Source organism: Schistocerca americana, chromosome X, assembly GCF_021461395.2.
Source record: "Schistocerca americana isolate TAMUIC-IGC-003095 chromosome X, iqSchAmer2.1, whole genome shotgun sequence".
Taxonomy (NCBI): domain Eukaryota; kingdom Metazoa; phylum Arthropoda; class Insecta; order Orthoptera; family Acrididae; genus Schistocerca; species Schistocerca americana.
This window is the reverse complement of record NC_060130.1, coordinates 118,517,245-118,534,599: the sequence shown is the minus strand read 5'-3', so window position 1 is coordinate 118,534,599 and position 17,355 is coordinate 118,517,245. Positions and strand designations below refer to the sequence as shown.

Sequence of the window (17,355 nt, the reverse complement as noted above, 5' to 3'; positions counted from 1 at the left end):
GCTTTCTCGACATCTACAAATGCTCAAACGTAGTTTTGCCTTTCCTTAACTATCTTCTAAGATTAGTTGTAGGGTCATTATTGCCTCACGTGTTCCAACATTTCTATGGATTCCAACTGATCTTCCCCGAGGTCGGCTTCTACCAGTTTATCCATTTGTCTGTAAAGAATGTGTGTTAGTATTTTGCAACCGTGACTTATTAAACTGATAGTTCAGTAATTTTCAGACTTGTCAGCACCTGCTTTCTTTGGAATTGGAATAATTATATTATTCTGGAAGTCAGAGTATTTTTGCCTGTCTAATACATCTTGTTCACCTGACAGAAGAGTTTTGTCATGGCTGGCTCTCCCAAGGCTACCAGTAGTTGTAATGGAATGTTGTCTACTCTAGGGGCCTTGTTTCGACTTAGGCCTTTCAGCATTCTGTCAAATTCTTCATGCAGTATCATATCTCCAATTTCATCTTCACCTACGTCCTCTTCCAGTTCCATAACACTGTCATCAAGTACGTCGCCCTTGTACAGACCCTCTATATACTCCTTCCACCTTTCTGTTTTCCCTGCTTTGCTTAAGGCTAGTTTTCTATCTGAGTTCTTGATATTCATATCAAGGTGTGTCAAATTTTACTCCTACTGATGCATGCTTCTACATCCCTACATTTTTCCTCTAGCCATTCCTGCTTAGCCATTTTGCACTTCCTGTCGATCTCATTTTTGAGACATTCGTATTCCTTTTCACCTGCTTCATTTACTGCGTTTTTATATTTTCTCCTTTCATCAATTAATTTCAATATCTCGTGTGACCCAATAATTTCTACTAGCCCTTGTCTTTTTATCTGCTTGATCATCTGATGTCTTCAATATTTCATCTCTCAAAGCTACTCATTCTTCTTCTGCTGTATTTCTTTCCGCTGTTCTTGTCAATCGTTCCCTAATGTTCCCTCTGAAACTCTCTACAACCTCTGCTTCTTTCAGTTTATCCAGGTTGGTTTGGGGTATAAAGGGACCAAACTACAGGATCATCAGAGCCTTTTTCCTGACGCAAGCATGGTCCAAGGTACAAAACAGCCAAAGTACGTTTGAAAAAGTAAAAGGGGAAAAAGGAGTGGGGATCCACACCTAAAAAGAAAATGAATGGAATGAACAAAAATAGGGAAAACATACACCACAAGAAAAAGTAGAAGAAGGTATTAAAACCTTAGAGCAGATGGTCTGGGCTGGCTGATCACAACAATAAAAGAGGGCGAGCCAGCCACTCTGCAACACATTAAAATGTCCATCCCAAAAAGACAAGGCGAGATGAACACATGTAGGGAAAAGATGACCACCAGTGCAAACAAACACAAAAAAAGTGCAACAGAGTTAAAATGGAGGGAGGGTGGCGGCCTCAGAGAGAAAGCTAAATACCCACCTTTAGATGGTATGATAAAAAACCCTTCAGAAATATAACGTAAAATTAAATCTGCTGTTGAGGCATTGTTGCCCAACACTGAAGGTAGGGTGCTGGGAAGGTTAAAAGTCCACCACAGAGGGGATAAAAGTGGACAATCCAGCAAGATGTGGATGACAGTCATATGTGAGCCACAGTGACACCGAGGTGGATCCTCACGACAGAGGAGGTAGCCCTGTGTTAGCCACGTATGGTCAATGCGGAGCCAGCAGAGAACCACAGAGTCCCTGCGAGAGGCCCACATGGAGGACTTCCACACATTCATAGTCTCCTTAATGGCAGGCAGTTTGTTGTGCGTACTGAGATTATGCCATTCCGTCTTCCAAAGCTTAAAAACCTTGCGGTGTAATAATGATCGCAGGTCAGTTACGGATATGTCAATTTCCAGAAGTGGTTTCCATGCAGCCTGTCAGCAAGTTCATTTCCTGTGATTCCAACGTGGTCTGGGGTCCACACAAACACCTCAGGGCACAGATGGAACCAAAGGATGGCAGGGGTAGTACCGGTTGAAAGCTTGTAAGCTGCTCAAGGAGTCATAGAAGAAACGACTTGCAAGGGCATGATTGGATGCGCTCATGAGCACAAGAAATGGCCACCAGCTCTGCAGTGAAAACACTGCAGCCATGTGGCAAGGAGTGCTGCTCAATATGTCCTCCATGTACACACGCGAAGCCAATGTGACCATCAGCCATCGAGCAGTAGGTGTAAACTACTCCATGGTACCGGTACACGTCAGGAATCTAGAGGAAGTGACAGCGGAGAGCTTTGGGGTTAACTGAGTCCTTAGCACCATATGAAAGGTCCAGGCAAAGCTTCGGCCTAGGTGTACACCATGGAGGTGTACATGAATGGACCTCGAGTATAGGTGGTAAAGGCAAGGACTCCACTTCAGACAGAAGAGATCGGACACGAACCGCAATCGTAAGCCCTGACCTGGTCCTCCGATGTGGGAGATTAACCACCGTGGGTGGGAAAAGGAGACGGCAATTCAGATGCTCAGGAGAACTATGAATGTGGGTAACATAACTGGTGAGCAATTTTGCATGTCTAACCTTCAAGGGAGGGACTCCGGCCTCCACCAGAACACTGGTCACTGGACTCGTCCTGAAAGTTCCCATTGCCAGTCAAACACCTACAGTGGTGCACTGGGTCAAGTAAATGCAACGCCAAGGGTGCCGCCAAACCATAAACTGGACGTCCATAGTCAAGGCAGGACTGAACAGTGCTGCCAGCACTTCCACTTCAGCTGATGAAGATGAGAAAACCGCGTCAATCAAATGTCAAAAACCAGTCCTAAGAATCGATATGTCTCCACTACAGAAAGTGGATCATCATTAATGTAAAGTTCTGGTTCCAGATGAATGGTACGACACCGACAGAAGTGCATGACACACGACTTCGCAGTTGAAAATTGGAAGCCGTGGGCTAGTGCCCATGACTGCACCTTGTGGATGGCTCCCCGTAGGCACCACACAGCAACACCAGTACTGGAGGAGCAGTACAAAATGCAGAGGTCATCTGCATACAGAGAAGGTGAGATGGACGGCCTGACAGCTGCTGCTAGACTGTTAATGGCCACTAAAAATAGAGATGCACTCAATACAGAGCCCTGCAGGACCCCATTTTCATGGATATGAGGGGGAACTATGGGAGGCACCAACTTGGACACAGAAAGTACGAAGTAACAGGAAATTTTTGATAAAAATCAGGAGCGTGTCCCGGAGACCCCAACCATATAATGTGGCAAGAATATGGTGTCGCCAGGTCATGTCGTAAGCTTTTCATAAGTCAAAGAAGATAGCAACTGGGTGTTGGTGCCTAGAAAAGGCTGTTCAGATGACAGACTCGAGGGACACAAGATTATCAGTGGTAGAGCAAACCTGCCGGAAGCCGCCCTGACATGGAACCAGTAGGCCACGTGATTCCAGGAGCAAACACAACCCCTGACTTGCCATACGTTCTCACAGCTTACAAAGATCACTGGTGAGGCTGATCTGCCGATAACTATCCACATCAAGCAGGTATTTGCTGGGTTCAAGCACTGGAATGATGGTGCTCTCTCACCATTGCGATCAAAAGACGCCATCGCACCCAATTCGGTAGAAGATGATGATGAAATGTCGCTTCTAGTTGGACGAGAGATGTTTGATCATCTGACTGTGGACCCGATATAGCCCAGGAGCTGTGTCGGGGCAATTTGCAAGGATGCTGAGGAGCTCCCACTCTAAATGGAGCATTATAGGGTTCACTGTGACATTCAGTGAACGAGAGGGCTTTCCTTCCCATCTGCCGTTTGAGGGTGCGAAATGCTGGGGGATAATTCTGCGACATGGAGGCTCGAACATAGAGGTCAGCAAAGTGATTGGCAATTGTGTTTGCGTTGGTAGATAACACACCATTGACGTTAATACCAGGGACACCTGTCTGGGTCTGGTACCCACAAACACATCTGATCTTCGTGAAAACTTGGGAAGGTGATGTATGGCACCCAATGGTCAAGACGTACCTCTCCCAACATTCCTGTTTCTGTCTTTTTATAACCTGGCGAATGCGGGCACAGAGACATTTAAAAGCTATTAGGTGCTCTAGGGAATGGTGCCGCTTACGTTGCTGTAGAGCTCGACGATGCTCTTTAATGGCCTCAGCGATTTCCAGCGACCACCAATGTAATGACTTTCGCCGAGGGCACCCTAAAGAACAAGGGATAGTGTTTTCCAGCGCAGAAATGATCGTTCTAGTGATCCGCTCAACTACCACATTGATGGTACCATGTGGGGGGGATTCAACGGCGACAGCAGAGGCAAAAGCTTCCCAGTCTGCCTTGTTTAAATCCCATTTTGGTAGATGTTCAGGGGAATGGCACTGTGGGAGTGACAGGAAAATGGGAAAGTGGTCACTGTCACACAAGTCATCATGGGCTCTCCAGTGGACAGATGGGAAAGTCTTGGGCTGCAGAGGGATAAATCAATGACCGAGTAAGTGCCATGAGCCACACTGAAATGTGGGGGCCCCAGTATTTAACAGGCAGAGGTCGAGTTGAGACAAGAAAGTTTCGACATCTCTACCTCGGCCAGTAAGCACGGTGTCACCCCACAATGGGTTATTGATGTTAAAATCTCCTGAAAGTAGGAAAGGTTTAGGGAGTTGATGAATAAGTGCAGCCAATGCGTTCAGGGGTACAGCACCGTCTGGACAGTTATTTCCTGCATCATCCTTATCCTGACAGCCACAGCTTCAAGAGGGGTTTGTAGGGGCACAGGTTCACTGCACACTGAGTTCAGGACATACACAAAAACTCCACCTGACACTATTATAGTTGTTACGGTTCTTGTAATATCCCCTATAGCCGCGGAGTGCAGTGGTCTGCATTGCCGGGAACCAGCTTTCCTGCAAGTCAATGGAGAAATCAAGTGTAAAACTTAACAGTTGCCGTAGCTCAGCCAGGTGGTGGGAAAAACCGCAGCAATTCCACTGGAGGATGACGTTATTGTGAGGCTGGGAACATGAAGCATGCAAGGAGGCAGGTTATGCCTCAGGGTCACCTGCTGCCAATGATTGAGTATTTGTATCCATTCCTATTGTGGATGAGGCATCAGTGAGATCCATGTCCTCAGGGGACACTAAGATCTCCACCTCATCCGCAGTTGCAGAATTGGTAGGGAGTGGAGCTGTTGGGGCCACCTGAGGGTCCTTTTTCTTAACAGACTTCTTTGTTTGCCCTCTTGCTTCTCTTTAGGGGCTTGCTGGGAGGACTTCTCTGAGGTAGTGTCAGGCACGGAGGAAGACGCAGCTTTTGGATCCTTATACTCACCTGACCAGAAGTCTTGTTCCTCCTGGCACCGAACTTCACTAATTCCCAATATATCTAACTTTAACCTATCCCATTCCCTTTCTAAATTTTCTAACCTACCTGCCGAATTAAAGGATCTGACATTACATGCTCCAATCCATAGAACACCAGTTTTGTTTCTCCCGATAATGGCATCCTCTTGAGTAGTACCTGCCCAGTGATCCGAATGGGGGACTATATTTACCTCCAGAATATTTTACCCATGAGGATGCCATCATAATTTAACCATAAAGTAAAGCTGCATGTCCTTGTGAAAAATTACAGCTGTAGTTTCCTCTTGCTTCCAGCCATTCGCAGTACCAGCACAGCAAGGCCATTTTGGTTTATATTACAAGGCCACATCAGTCAATCATCCAGACTGTTGGCCCTGCGACTACTGAAAAGGCTGCTGTCCCTCTTCAGGAACCACACGTTCGTCTGGTCTCTCAACACATACCCTTCTGTTGTGGTTGCACCTATGGTATGGCTGTCTGTATTGCTGAGGCTTGCAAGCCTCCCCACCAACACCAAAGTCCACAGTTCATGGGGGCATCACACAGCTTGCAATACAATATTTTACTGTAAGTCGATAATACTTTCTCACACTGCTGAGACATGAACTGTTATACAAGGGCAATTCAAATGAAAACCTTAAAAGAGCTACAGTACTTTTAATTGTAACAATGAACAAAAAACTTACATGCCATTTTTCGATGTCACCACCCCGATGCTCAGAGCAGGTTTCCACTGCTTCAGAAGTAAATAGGTATCTCGATGAAAGAATTCTTTTGTTTGTGTGTGTAGCCAGTCGTGCACTGCGGTTTTCATCTCTTCATCACTTCTGAAATTTATGCCTTCCATTGCTCCTTTGTGTGCACCTAACAGATGAAAATCACGAGGTGTGAGGTCTGGTGAATAAGGAGGCTGTACCAGCCATTCAAATTTAATTTCCTGAATAGTCCCAACAGTCTTACGGGCTGTACGCAGTCGGGCACTGACATGCTGTAGCAATACTCCTTAAATCAGAAGACTCATTTGCTCCTGACTGCAGAGTGAAGTTAATTTTTCTGCATTTCTGAATTAGAAGTACTGGTTACAGTCACTCCATTATCCATGTATTGCTCCAAAATTACTCCATTTGCATCCCAGAAAAGAATGAGCAGAACCTTTCCACCAGACAGTTGAGTGCATAATTCTTTTTTGTTTCAGTGATGAGCTGTGGTGTCATTCCTTGTATGACCTTTTTGTTTCTGGTTGGTGACAGTGAACCCACGTCTCATCGCCTGAAAGAATTTTTTCCAGAAATGCATCACCTTCGATGTGGAAATGATGCAAAAGTCCTTCATCGACACTGATGTCACAGTTTTTCAATTTGGCAGTCAACTGATGTGGAGCCCGTATCGCAGACACTTTATTGAACTGCAGTATATTGTGTACAATACTGTACACTGAATCAATACTAATATTCAAACTTACAATTATTTCATTAAAAGTTACACGTCTGTTCTCCTTTACATGCTCCTCCACTAACGCAATGTTCTCGTCTGTCATTACGCCCTGATCCTGCCCTGGTCTTAGGGCATCCTCCACATACAGTTATACCACTTTTAAACTTCCTACACCACTCGTACACTTGCTGAAATGACAAACAAATCACCATACTGCGCTGTCACTCTGGGACGAATTTTGATTGGTTCGACACCTTCACTACACAAAAAACGCATCACAGATCCTCGCTCAATCGTGGTGCACATTAACAGCGGGGCAGACATCTTGTTGTGGATGCAGCTGCCTTCCTCTGCGTTATAGCATCACTGCCTGTCACTTCTTGAACCTCAAGGAACACTACTGCCACTTACCCACTCAATCACACACTTTTCGAAATTTTAGGGAACCTTTAAGGTTTTCATTTGAATCACTCTTTCAAATTTTACTTTAGGCCTTTTTACTGGACTCTACTACTCTTACTTTTGACTTCAACAAGATTGAATAACACATTGAGAGACTTGTCTGCAGTCCAGAGTCCAGAATGGCTTAAGCAACTACTTGCCCATAGACTACCTACTCCATATTGTTCAGTCAAACAAAATGTGGGAGGAAGGTAGATATTTGCCACTTTCCAGGAAACAAAGGGAGAAATGCAATTCTGCAAAATGTAACATGGAAGAAAGAAATTTCATAAGAAAAGTTCTTTAGTGAGCACAAATATTACGAATATGACCACTTACTTACTAAAATATGCTCTGTCAGCAAGAAATGGCCATATATACAGAAATATGGCTTAAAATATTACAGTAATCGATCTAGTTTCATTCATAACAAGCACTTTTAAGAATTTCAGGAATATGTCAGTCTTACAGAAGTAAGACACAATGTCCATGAGCATGTCACACTGCACAGTCTTCCTACCATGAATGCTATACTACTGATTGCATTGAAAAACCTGGTAAGTTGAACACTTCCTTTGACACATTTCTGTTCAAAACCATATAACAGTGAAACTTATCAGGTTGGAACCTGAAAAGTTGGCAAGCTGGAAATGGGTCAGTGTCTCTGGATGTGTGTTAGCACACCACCTGAACCACAGCCTATCTTCAGATGGACAGCAGCTGCCTGTTGAGTGGTGGAGAGCAATGTTACCAATAGGACAGGTGGCTATGAATTGTCATAGCATTTTTTCGTGTTTTTGTGACCTGTATGACTTAAGTGCTCCTTGATTATGTTGTACTAAAATCTTTAATACACTGAAATTAATATTAAACTCTGGCGTAAATCATTCTGCCACTGAAAGTGATGTGTGCCTGTTGCATGTGAGGCATCTCAACATTGGAGAACGAGTGGGTACATTACAAGTGGTGCACTGGTTGGGGAATTTGTTCAATTTAATAAATCACTTAGAGAATGAGCTTGACACTCGTATAAAAATAAAAATGGACAGTGAGCAGAGTCAGCACTCAACCACTCTAGAAGACCCAGTATGATGGTGAACAGACTGGAAGACGCTGGTTGTTAAGAAGAAGATTTTGGAGGGGGGGACTGACAGCTATTCCACAGTGAGGTGCATTCACATCATGGTGACATTTTCTGGCAGACTGCCGGGAGGCCCCAAATTGAGCATTTCAGATCAGCAATTCAGCACCTGTGACATTGGGCAGTTTGCACACTGTTCACACACCGGCACCAGCAGGTAGCAGACCTGCAGCAGATGGCAGAGGCAACTTGCTAGCTGAAGTGGAACAGTTGTTTTGGCTGCAGGTCAGACACCGCTGTCACTACAATGCAATGACATCACTACTCCACACCACACTGTGCAGTATCAATCAGCAAAGAAAGGTGTTTCTTCCTGCAGCTGCTTGGCATAGCTGTAAGAAAATAGATGCCACATTGTGCAACACCATCAGCCAAGCTAGGTATTTCTTCCTGCAGCTGCTTGACACAGCTGCAAGGAAACAACTGGCAAGGGCAGATAAAGCAATCCAAGTAGGCCCAACCTCCAGCTGTTAAAGTAAACGAAGAGCAAGTTTCAGAATTATAGAAAAAATTTGTGAACTGAGGTACTGAATAAGATGGTCATACATAATCGACTAATATTGTTGGGAAGGAAATAACTTCAAAAAATTAGAAAGCATTGGTTCTGAAGACTGATCAAACTGTTACTGTAAACCACTAATGGGCTGTCGTATTCTGAATCTGAAGTGTCAGTGTCAGTATCTAGTTCACAAAGATAAATGTCTGATACATGCAGTGATATTATTGTTGTGAAGGAATAGGTAACTAAACAAGTATAAATTTTTGATACACTTTTGAGATCAAAAGTTGCCAGTCTCAACTCAAGATTTGATAGGAAATTAAATGCCTACCAGGAATGTGTGACTTAAGCAAGAAGTACAGGGAAAAGTAACAAAAGAGCTGGAAATTCATAACAGCTCCTTCCAAAATTGTTCCTCTGCTGCATATGCTCGGCTGTTACAGCACAAAGCTCCTGACTCAGACCAGCTTCTAAAGGCGCAGGATGTAATTATGTAGGAGCAAGGAGTTTTGACGAGTAATTAGCAAGAAATAAATTGTGTCACTAAAGGGGGAGTGAGAAACCCCCAAAAAATGTTTTAATGACAATATTAAAGAGTTCTCATCCTGTAGACAGTGCATAATGCATCAGCAGAAGCTCCTTTCATCAGATGCAAAAAGTTTAATCAATTTGAAACTCTGGGGTACAGCTCATCCAGAGGCTCTCATATACAAGAATTTGCTGGTGTATTACTTGCAACTTGAAACCACAAGGAACAAATTTCATTTATTATAAGTCATTTAATATGCGGTGCAGTCAGGTGGGTACTTTCACACTGCTGATTCTTGTAGCACTGTACAGGGTTTTCCATACAAATATCTTTGTGAATACAGATCAAAAGATATGTAAAAAAGATACTTGTGATTCTGGAGTGGGTGGGTAAAGGTATGAATCCAAGTGAGGCTCTCATGAGTTTTTGGGAGTACTGGTGGACTAAGTTAAATTACTTTGACACAATGCTGAAGTAACTGTAATGAGTCTGGTGGTCTGTTAGAAGGTAATAAACGGGACAACGATCTGAAAAGCAGTAACAGACATCAAGAAATCTTGCCTCAGCTAGGGATCAACTGATGACTAATCAATACAGTCCTACAGTTACCCAATCACAACTTTATTGATTTAACACCTGACAAACCCAAGGTAGGAGGCACTATGTGTAATAACACCACAATGTGTAGGGTTGCCGTAATAGTAAGTTTAGTCATCCAGTCATAATAAGTGACCTGCTAGAAGACGATGAGGTGACTAGGAAAGACTGCTCACACCTTAATAGTTATTCAAACTGGCATCATAAAGGCACATGCTTTGGCAGATAATGCGGCCAAAATTTCAGCTACTGTACAAACATTTTTCAAATCACTACCAGAAGGAAGCAAAATAGTTAAAATCCCATTATGGGGACAAACCGTTTGGGCTAATAAACTATCAACAATAGTGATATCAAGCATTGTTTACCTTAAGAACTGCAAAGACAGAATTTGAACATCACTTTCTTATTATGAATACGTTAATAAGTGTTGACTTTTTAATCAGATATAAACATAGACTCAATTGTTACAGCCAATAGAGTTAAAGGAAATATTGGTGTTGTATAGCCAGTTTGGGGGCAATAATGGATCTGATTTACTGGATGTGGGAGTGTGACACGTGAATCTACAAGTATATGGACTTAGTGCGAAAATAAATCACAAAAATTTGTATTGTGCTAGCAAAGTTACTGCAGAGTGCATAAAGGTGCAGAATGAAATTCATCACACTGTAGCATCTCTAACTAAAGGGAAAAAAATAATAATGAATTTACTAGTGATTTTCTTTCTACATCTACATTTACACAGATACACCACAAGCCACCATACGTTGCGTGGCAGAGGGTAACCCCTATTACTACTTGTCATTTCCCCTCCTGAACCAACCGCAAATAGAGTGAGGGAAAAATGACCTGTTCACTTACATATGAGCCCTAATTTCTTGTATCTTATCTTCTTGGTCCTTACGCAAGATGTATGGTGGGGGCAGTAGAATCGTTTGGCAGTAAGCTTCAAATGCCAGTTCTCTAAATTTCCTCAATATTATTTCTCGAAAAGAATGTTGCCTTCTACCCAGGGATTCCCATTTGAGTTCCTGAAGCATCTCCATAACACTTAGGTGGTGTTTGAACCTACCGGTAACAAATCTAGCAGCCCACCTCTGAATTGCTTCAATGTCTTCCTCCAATCCGACCTGGTACAGGTCCCAAACACTTCAGCAGTACTCAAGAATAGATTGCAACTGCATCCTATATGCAATCTCCTTTACAAGTGAACCACTCTGTCTTAAAATTCTACCAATACACCAAAGTTGACCATTTGGCTTCCCTACCACAGTTCTCACATGCTCCTTCCACCTCATATCACTTCGCAACATTACGCCCCAATATTTAAACGACTTGACTGTGTCAAGCTGGACGCTAGTAATACTGTATCTGAACATTACAGCTGTTTCTTCCTAATCACCTGCATTAACTTACATTTTTACACATTTAGGGCTAGCTATCATTCATCACAACAACCGGAAATTTTGTCAAAGTCATCTTGTATCTTCCAGCAGTCAATCAACTTTGACACCTCACTGTGCACCACATCATCAGCAAACAACTGCAGACTGCTGCCCACCATGCCCGTCAAATCATTTATGTATACAGAGAACAACAGTAGTCTCCTCACACTTCTACTGATGAACACTTGCCATTGAGGACAACATACTGGGCTCTATTATTTAAGAAGTCTTCAACCCACTCACCTATTTGTGAACTTATTCACATGCTTGTACCTCAGTTAATAGCCTGCAATGGGGCACAGGGTCAAATGCTATCCAGGACTCTAGAAATATGGAACCAGCCTGTTACCCTTTGTCCATAGTTCTCAGTATATCATGTGAGGAAAGGGCAAGCTGAGTTTTGCACGAACAATGATTTCTAAATCCATGCTGATTCATGGACAAAAGCTGCTTAGTCTCAAGAGAGTTTATTGTATTTGAACTGAGAATATGTTGAAGGATTCTGCAGCAAACAGAAGTTAGGGATATTGGTCTGTAATTTTGCGGATCCTTTCTTTTACCTTTCTTATAAACTCGAGTCACCTGCATTTTTTTCAGTTGTTTGGGACTTTATGCTGGGTGACAGATTCTAGACAAATGCAAGCTAGGTAAGGGGCCAATGCTGTAGATTACTCTTTGTGAAATCGAATTGGGATTCCATACAGACCTGGTGATTTGTTTTCAAACCTTTCAGTTGTTTCTCTTTGCCAGGGATGCTTATTACTATGTCATCCACGCGGGAGTCTGTCCAGTGATCAAATGACAGTATGTTTTTACAGTTCTCCTGTGAGAACGATTTCTTGAACATGAAATTTAAAACTTTGGCTTTTGTTTTGCTATCTTCAACTGCCACACCGGACTGGTGAAGAAGGGACTGAATGGAAGCCTTGCACCTGCTTAGCAATTTTACATATGACCAGAATTTTCTCAGGTTCTCAGCCAGATCTTTCGCTAAGGTGTGACAGTGGTAATAGTTGTATGCTTCACACATAGCTCTTTCCACAGATGCATAGATCTCTATTAACCTTTGCTTGTCATCATTTATGCGTCCCCTTTGGAACCTAGAACACAACAGCCTCTGCTTCCTCAGCATCCGCCGAATTTTGTTATTAAACCATGGTGGTTCTTTTCCATCCTTTATCCCACTTACTGGGCACATAACTCTCCAGACCATGAGTGACAATCTGCTTCAACTTTGCCCATAATTCCTCTACATCCATGTTACTGGAACTAAGTGATGCCAATTCACTGTCTAAGTGAGATGCTAGTAACTGCTTATCTGCTCTATCTAGCAGAAACACTGTCCTAACCTTCTTGACTGATTTATTAACTTTCATAATCATAGTTGCTATAATGACATGATCGTTAAACCCTGTTTCTACACTGACACTGTTGATAAGGTCTGGCCTATCTGTAGCTACAAGGTATAAGATATTCCCATTGTGTGTGGGCTACTGAGCTAGCTGCTCAATACAATTTTCTGAAAGTGTGTTCAAAAGTATTTTGCATGACTGCCTGTACACCCCAGAAATGAATCCATAGACATTCAAGTCTATACTCGACAGGCTAAAGTCGCCTCCAACTAGTAGTCTATGATCTTGGTATTTACGTGCTACTGATTGTAGACTTTCCTAGAATGACTCCAGAGCTGTCACAGCAAATTGGGTGGCCAGTAAAAGTGTGTAAAAACAGCCAACAATTCACTTAGTTTCACCTACACCTGTTATACATGACCAGATGACTTCACTGTCACAATCAACTTCGACCTCAATACAGACAATATTTTTTGTCAATTGCAATGTACACTCCTCCTATGGCCTCTAATCTGTCTTTCCAATACATGTTCCATGACTCGCTAAATATCTCAGAGCTTTCCACTTTGGGCTTCAGTCAGCTCTCAGTCCCAAGAATAATTTGAGCACAAAGAACTTCCCCGGAGGGCAGTAAATTCGGGAACTTTATTACAAATACTTTGACGGTTTACTGATAAAATTGTGACAAAATGTCTTTATTCTGAACACCATTTGACTTGACATGTGAATAATCAGGTCTACTGCCAGATGTTTGTGTCGCTGTGGCACAATATTTCGGCCACGTAACTCGTTGCCTTCTTCACGTGCTACCCGAGACTGCCGTATTGGAGGATCTTGTCCAGATGCCGAGAGGGGAATGTAGTTCCTGTGTTCGCCTGAGGATGCCGAGTTCTCTCAGTTTCCTTCTGAGATGCCGAGAGGGGGATGTAGTTCCTGTCTTCGCACTGGGCAAGATCCTCCAATACAGCAGTCTCAGGTAGCACCTGAGAAGGCAACGAGCTACGTGGCCGAAATATTGTGCCAGAGCGACACTAACATCTGGCAGTAGACCCGATTATTCCACATGTCAAGATCTTGCCGGGAAAGCCTGAAGAGTTACACCATTTGACTTCCTTTGCTGTGAACCAACTGGTGAATGTTCATTAGAGCACCTCGCCTAGCCTACGAAACCCTCGTGTGCACTGTACAAGTACTCTGCTACCTGAGTAGCTGCTTCCTTTGTGTAGTGCACCCCTGACCTATCAAGGGGAGTCCTACAAGTCCACACATGCTAACACAGGTCTAGAAATCTGCAGGCAAGACTGCCACACAGCCAATGAAGCATTTAGCTAAGACCCTCCACTTGGCTCTAAACCAAAGGACCCCGATCAACACTGGGAATGATGCAGCAAATTGTGATCTCTGCTTGCACCCCGTGTGTGTGGCCAGCTGCCTGTACAAATTGAGGACCACCCAGAACCCATGTGACAAGCATTGTTGGTGCTGACGTGAGCCACAACATGCAGACAACTGCCCTCTGCATGCTCAATAACCACAGACAAGACCGCCTCCACATCTCGACGTACCGAGTGCACATTTGCTTTCTTCCCAGCCCTGAACACTATCTGCCTAAGGTGCTCCATAATGCACCTGACACTGGAGCTACCAATAACCAGTAAACCTTTCTCCCCATGTACCTGCTCAGAGCCTGTTGAAGGAGCAACCACCTGTGCATTCACAGGGTGAATGGGAGGCCAGGCGGTTAGTCTCCACATTGGCCCTCTGCCTCGAGCGACGCGAATGCATTACCACTCACCACTCGCCCTGCTGCGAGGGCGGATCCACTGCACATGAGGCACCTCGGAAGCAGAGCCCATGGATAAAACAAGTGACACCTCAGGTGTCCCTTGCGATGCGCCCGATTCTCTGCCCCTCCTACACCCTGAGGTAGCAGCCTGAAGGTGACTGACTGTAGCCAACAGCATGTTCAGCTGTTTGTGAACTGCAGACAGCTCCTCCTGCATCTGCACACAGCATGTGCACATCCTATCCAGCCTATTAAGACTAACTGAAGAAGTTAACCATAAAAGGATACAATCCTAGATATGTGACTTGTTATCCTCCTGATGTGTCACCAAAGGACGGTGATGCATTAAAGAGCTATGTAGCTGGCTGTTCTGTGAGCAACAATTGCACTAACAACTGCATGAATTTACTTGCAAAAATGCGAGATTAACACTCTTGGACAGAGAAACATGCATGAAATTTAATAAATATATTACGTGGAAAACACAGCAAAGGATAAACACTTAACTGGCTGCACTCCAGACGTACTCTCATCACAGCTGATAGCTGGAGCCTGACTGACAGTCAGTACAGTACACTGGTACTTCTATTTTATGTTCTCTGATTTCAAGTTTTTGGCATTTCTACACGATAAATTCATAGCCCCATGAAGTAAAACTGCAGCACCTAAGTGTTCTTTTGAATTTACATGTTACATAGTATACAGGAATTCACTGAGATGACTTAATAGTTTTTAACGTCAATTGGTGAAGTAAATTCATTTTTTCACTTCCGTTTCTATCATCACGAGAAGGAAAAACATACCCAAGATGTTAGATTCAAACACCTTTCACCATACTTCAGAGTTTTCAATTTAACTCACAAAGTTTATCAACCTTTGCATTTTTCTGGGCGAGTACAAAGGAAATATCTCTCAAAAACATTTGATTTGTAATTTGTGATTGTAACAGGTCAGACAATAGCTTGATTACCTTGTATCCAGATACCAACTTCCATTTTTTGACAAGTTTTTTTACTCGCTGTTAGACATGCATGATTTTTTAAGAACTGATGAAATTCATAACCACTAATTATTGAATAAACATTGTATAGCACATTTAATTTTCTTCACTTACACAGATTTTTTACAGTGTACTGGAGAGGACTACGATTTTTAATTGTATATGCCAATTACATATGTTTTTTGGGGGGGGGGGCTGAAAGCAGGACACATGGCTGGCTCCTTGGCTGCACTGTAGAAGATAGGAAGTGGAAGAAAAACTATGCAAGAAACAGTCCAATAGAAAAGTGCTCCAGGATAATAGTAATAGTACAGCAGTAGAATGGAGAAAGAAGGAACAATGGAAGAATAGTTTACACCCAGGTAGATAATATGATTCAGAAATTCATGCAAGAGCCACTAACCACCTGCGAAATTTTTGTATACCTGCTGTTGGCAGGGAGATTGCAATGAAATATGGAAAAAGTCAATACAATGTTAAACCAACACACAAAAATAATACTTCAGTATGATGAAATAAATGTTTTACATAGTTACACTAGTGCTTACTGTATTTTTCAGTGTCTCATAAACATGCTGCTGCTGCTCTTTTGTAGGTTTCTCATTTGTTGGCTTTCCTGAGTCTGTGGTAGGTTGGTCAACAGATCTTAGAATGCGTTCAGGAATTAAGGTAGCATGAGCATAATTCTCATTTTGTAACATTACTAATTCATTTTCAAGTTTTTCACCATTATTCTTATATGAAACATTCCCACTTTCTTCATTAGGTGTTTGTGGCTCAACCACACTCAATACTGATGAACAAGTAACTTCTGTTGCTAGCGGCTGAAAAAGATCATAAATGGGTAACAAGGCAGTATGTAACATCAAATTTTAATGAAATTTACAGTTTATGGAGTTTTATATTATCTGAATCTTCGAGTCATCATGAAAACAAAATAAATAGATAAATAAATGCAATAATCACCAAACTAAAATAAATAATGTTTCTAAATATTAAGCTAACAGCAAGCAAATACTCCCCATCTATTAATATCAAATACATAAGAAATAATCTTTATTTGATTATTCCATTTCAGCCTTTGACTAGAATGAGTTGGGCAATTCATGTGGAGGAAAAACACACAATTGCTGAACCAGATAAAAACTGGAGTCCTCATTACGAGACAATAACACCTAAATTCTACTCACCATAGTAGCAATCACAGTTAAATACATATTTGGTACACCTTCTGAAAATATGAGTTTAACAGCATAGAAGCTTTAACTTCAGGTTAAAAGCATGCAGTTTATCAACTAAGAACCATTTATTCTTGCAGACATGTGGAAAACAAAGTATAACATCAAAGAATGAAAGTATATTCAGTTAACCAGATTAATTATCACTTTGGCCAACTGTTCTGATCATAAACGTCCCCCCCTCACCCCCTTTTTCCATTTCTGCTGGTCGTCATGAATATGCGCCTCTGAAGGGATCTACCAATGTATCTTCAGAACGATAAAATGGCATTTTTAATCATGTCTGTTCAGGAGCTTACATTATATTGAAAGTAGTTGTTTAATGTAATTTAATTTAAAACAATTTGTAAGGAAAGCCCTCACAAAATTTACATGAAATAGGTTATGTAATATGGACAATTAACATGATTTCTGCTTCGTAATAGGAAAGGGAGTCAGAAGGAGGGAGGTTTATGTCTCACTGGCTGATGTAACAGAAGGTAACATACTTCACATTTATATAACAGCCACTTAGAGCAATTCATAAAATGTTCACTATGCTGTAAAAATTCTTGAGAGTAATACAAGGAGTTTCAATAAGTAATGCAACACATTTTTTC

General features: G+C 42.3%; 1 protein-coding gene across 2 annotated transcripts in view; it reads right to left on the bottom strand.

Annotated features, from left to right (window-relative positions):
- Positions 1 to 17,355, bottom strand: part of LOC124555182 — an 88,272-nt gene that overhangs the window by 55,212 nt on the left and 15,705 nt on the right. For both annotated transcript variants that reach the window (XM_047129015.1, XM_047129016.1), the window contains exon 3: positions 16,067 to 16,342. In XM_047129015.1, the coding sequence (XP_046984971.1) occupies positions 16,067 to 16,342 (276 nt within the window). The remainder of the gene's footprint in view (positions 1 to 16,066; positions 16,343 to 17,355) is intronic.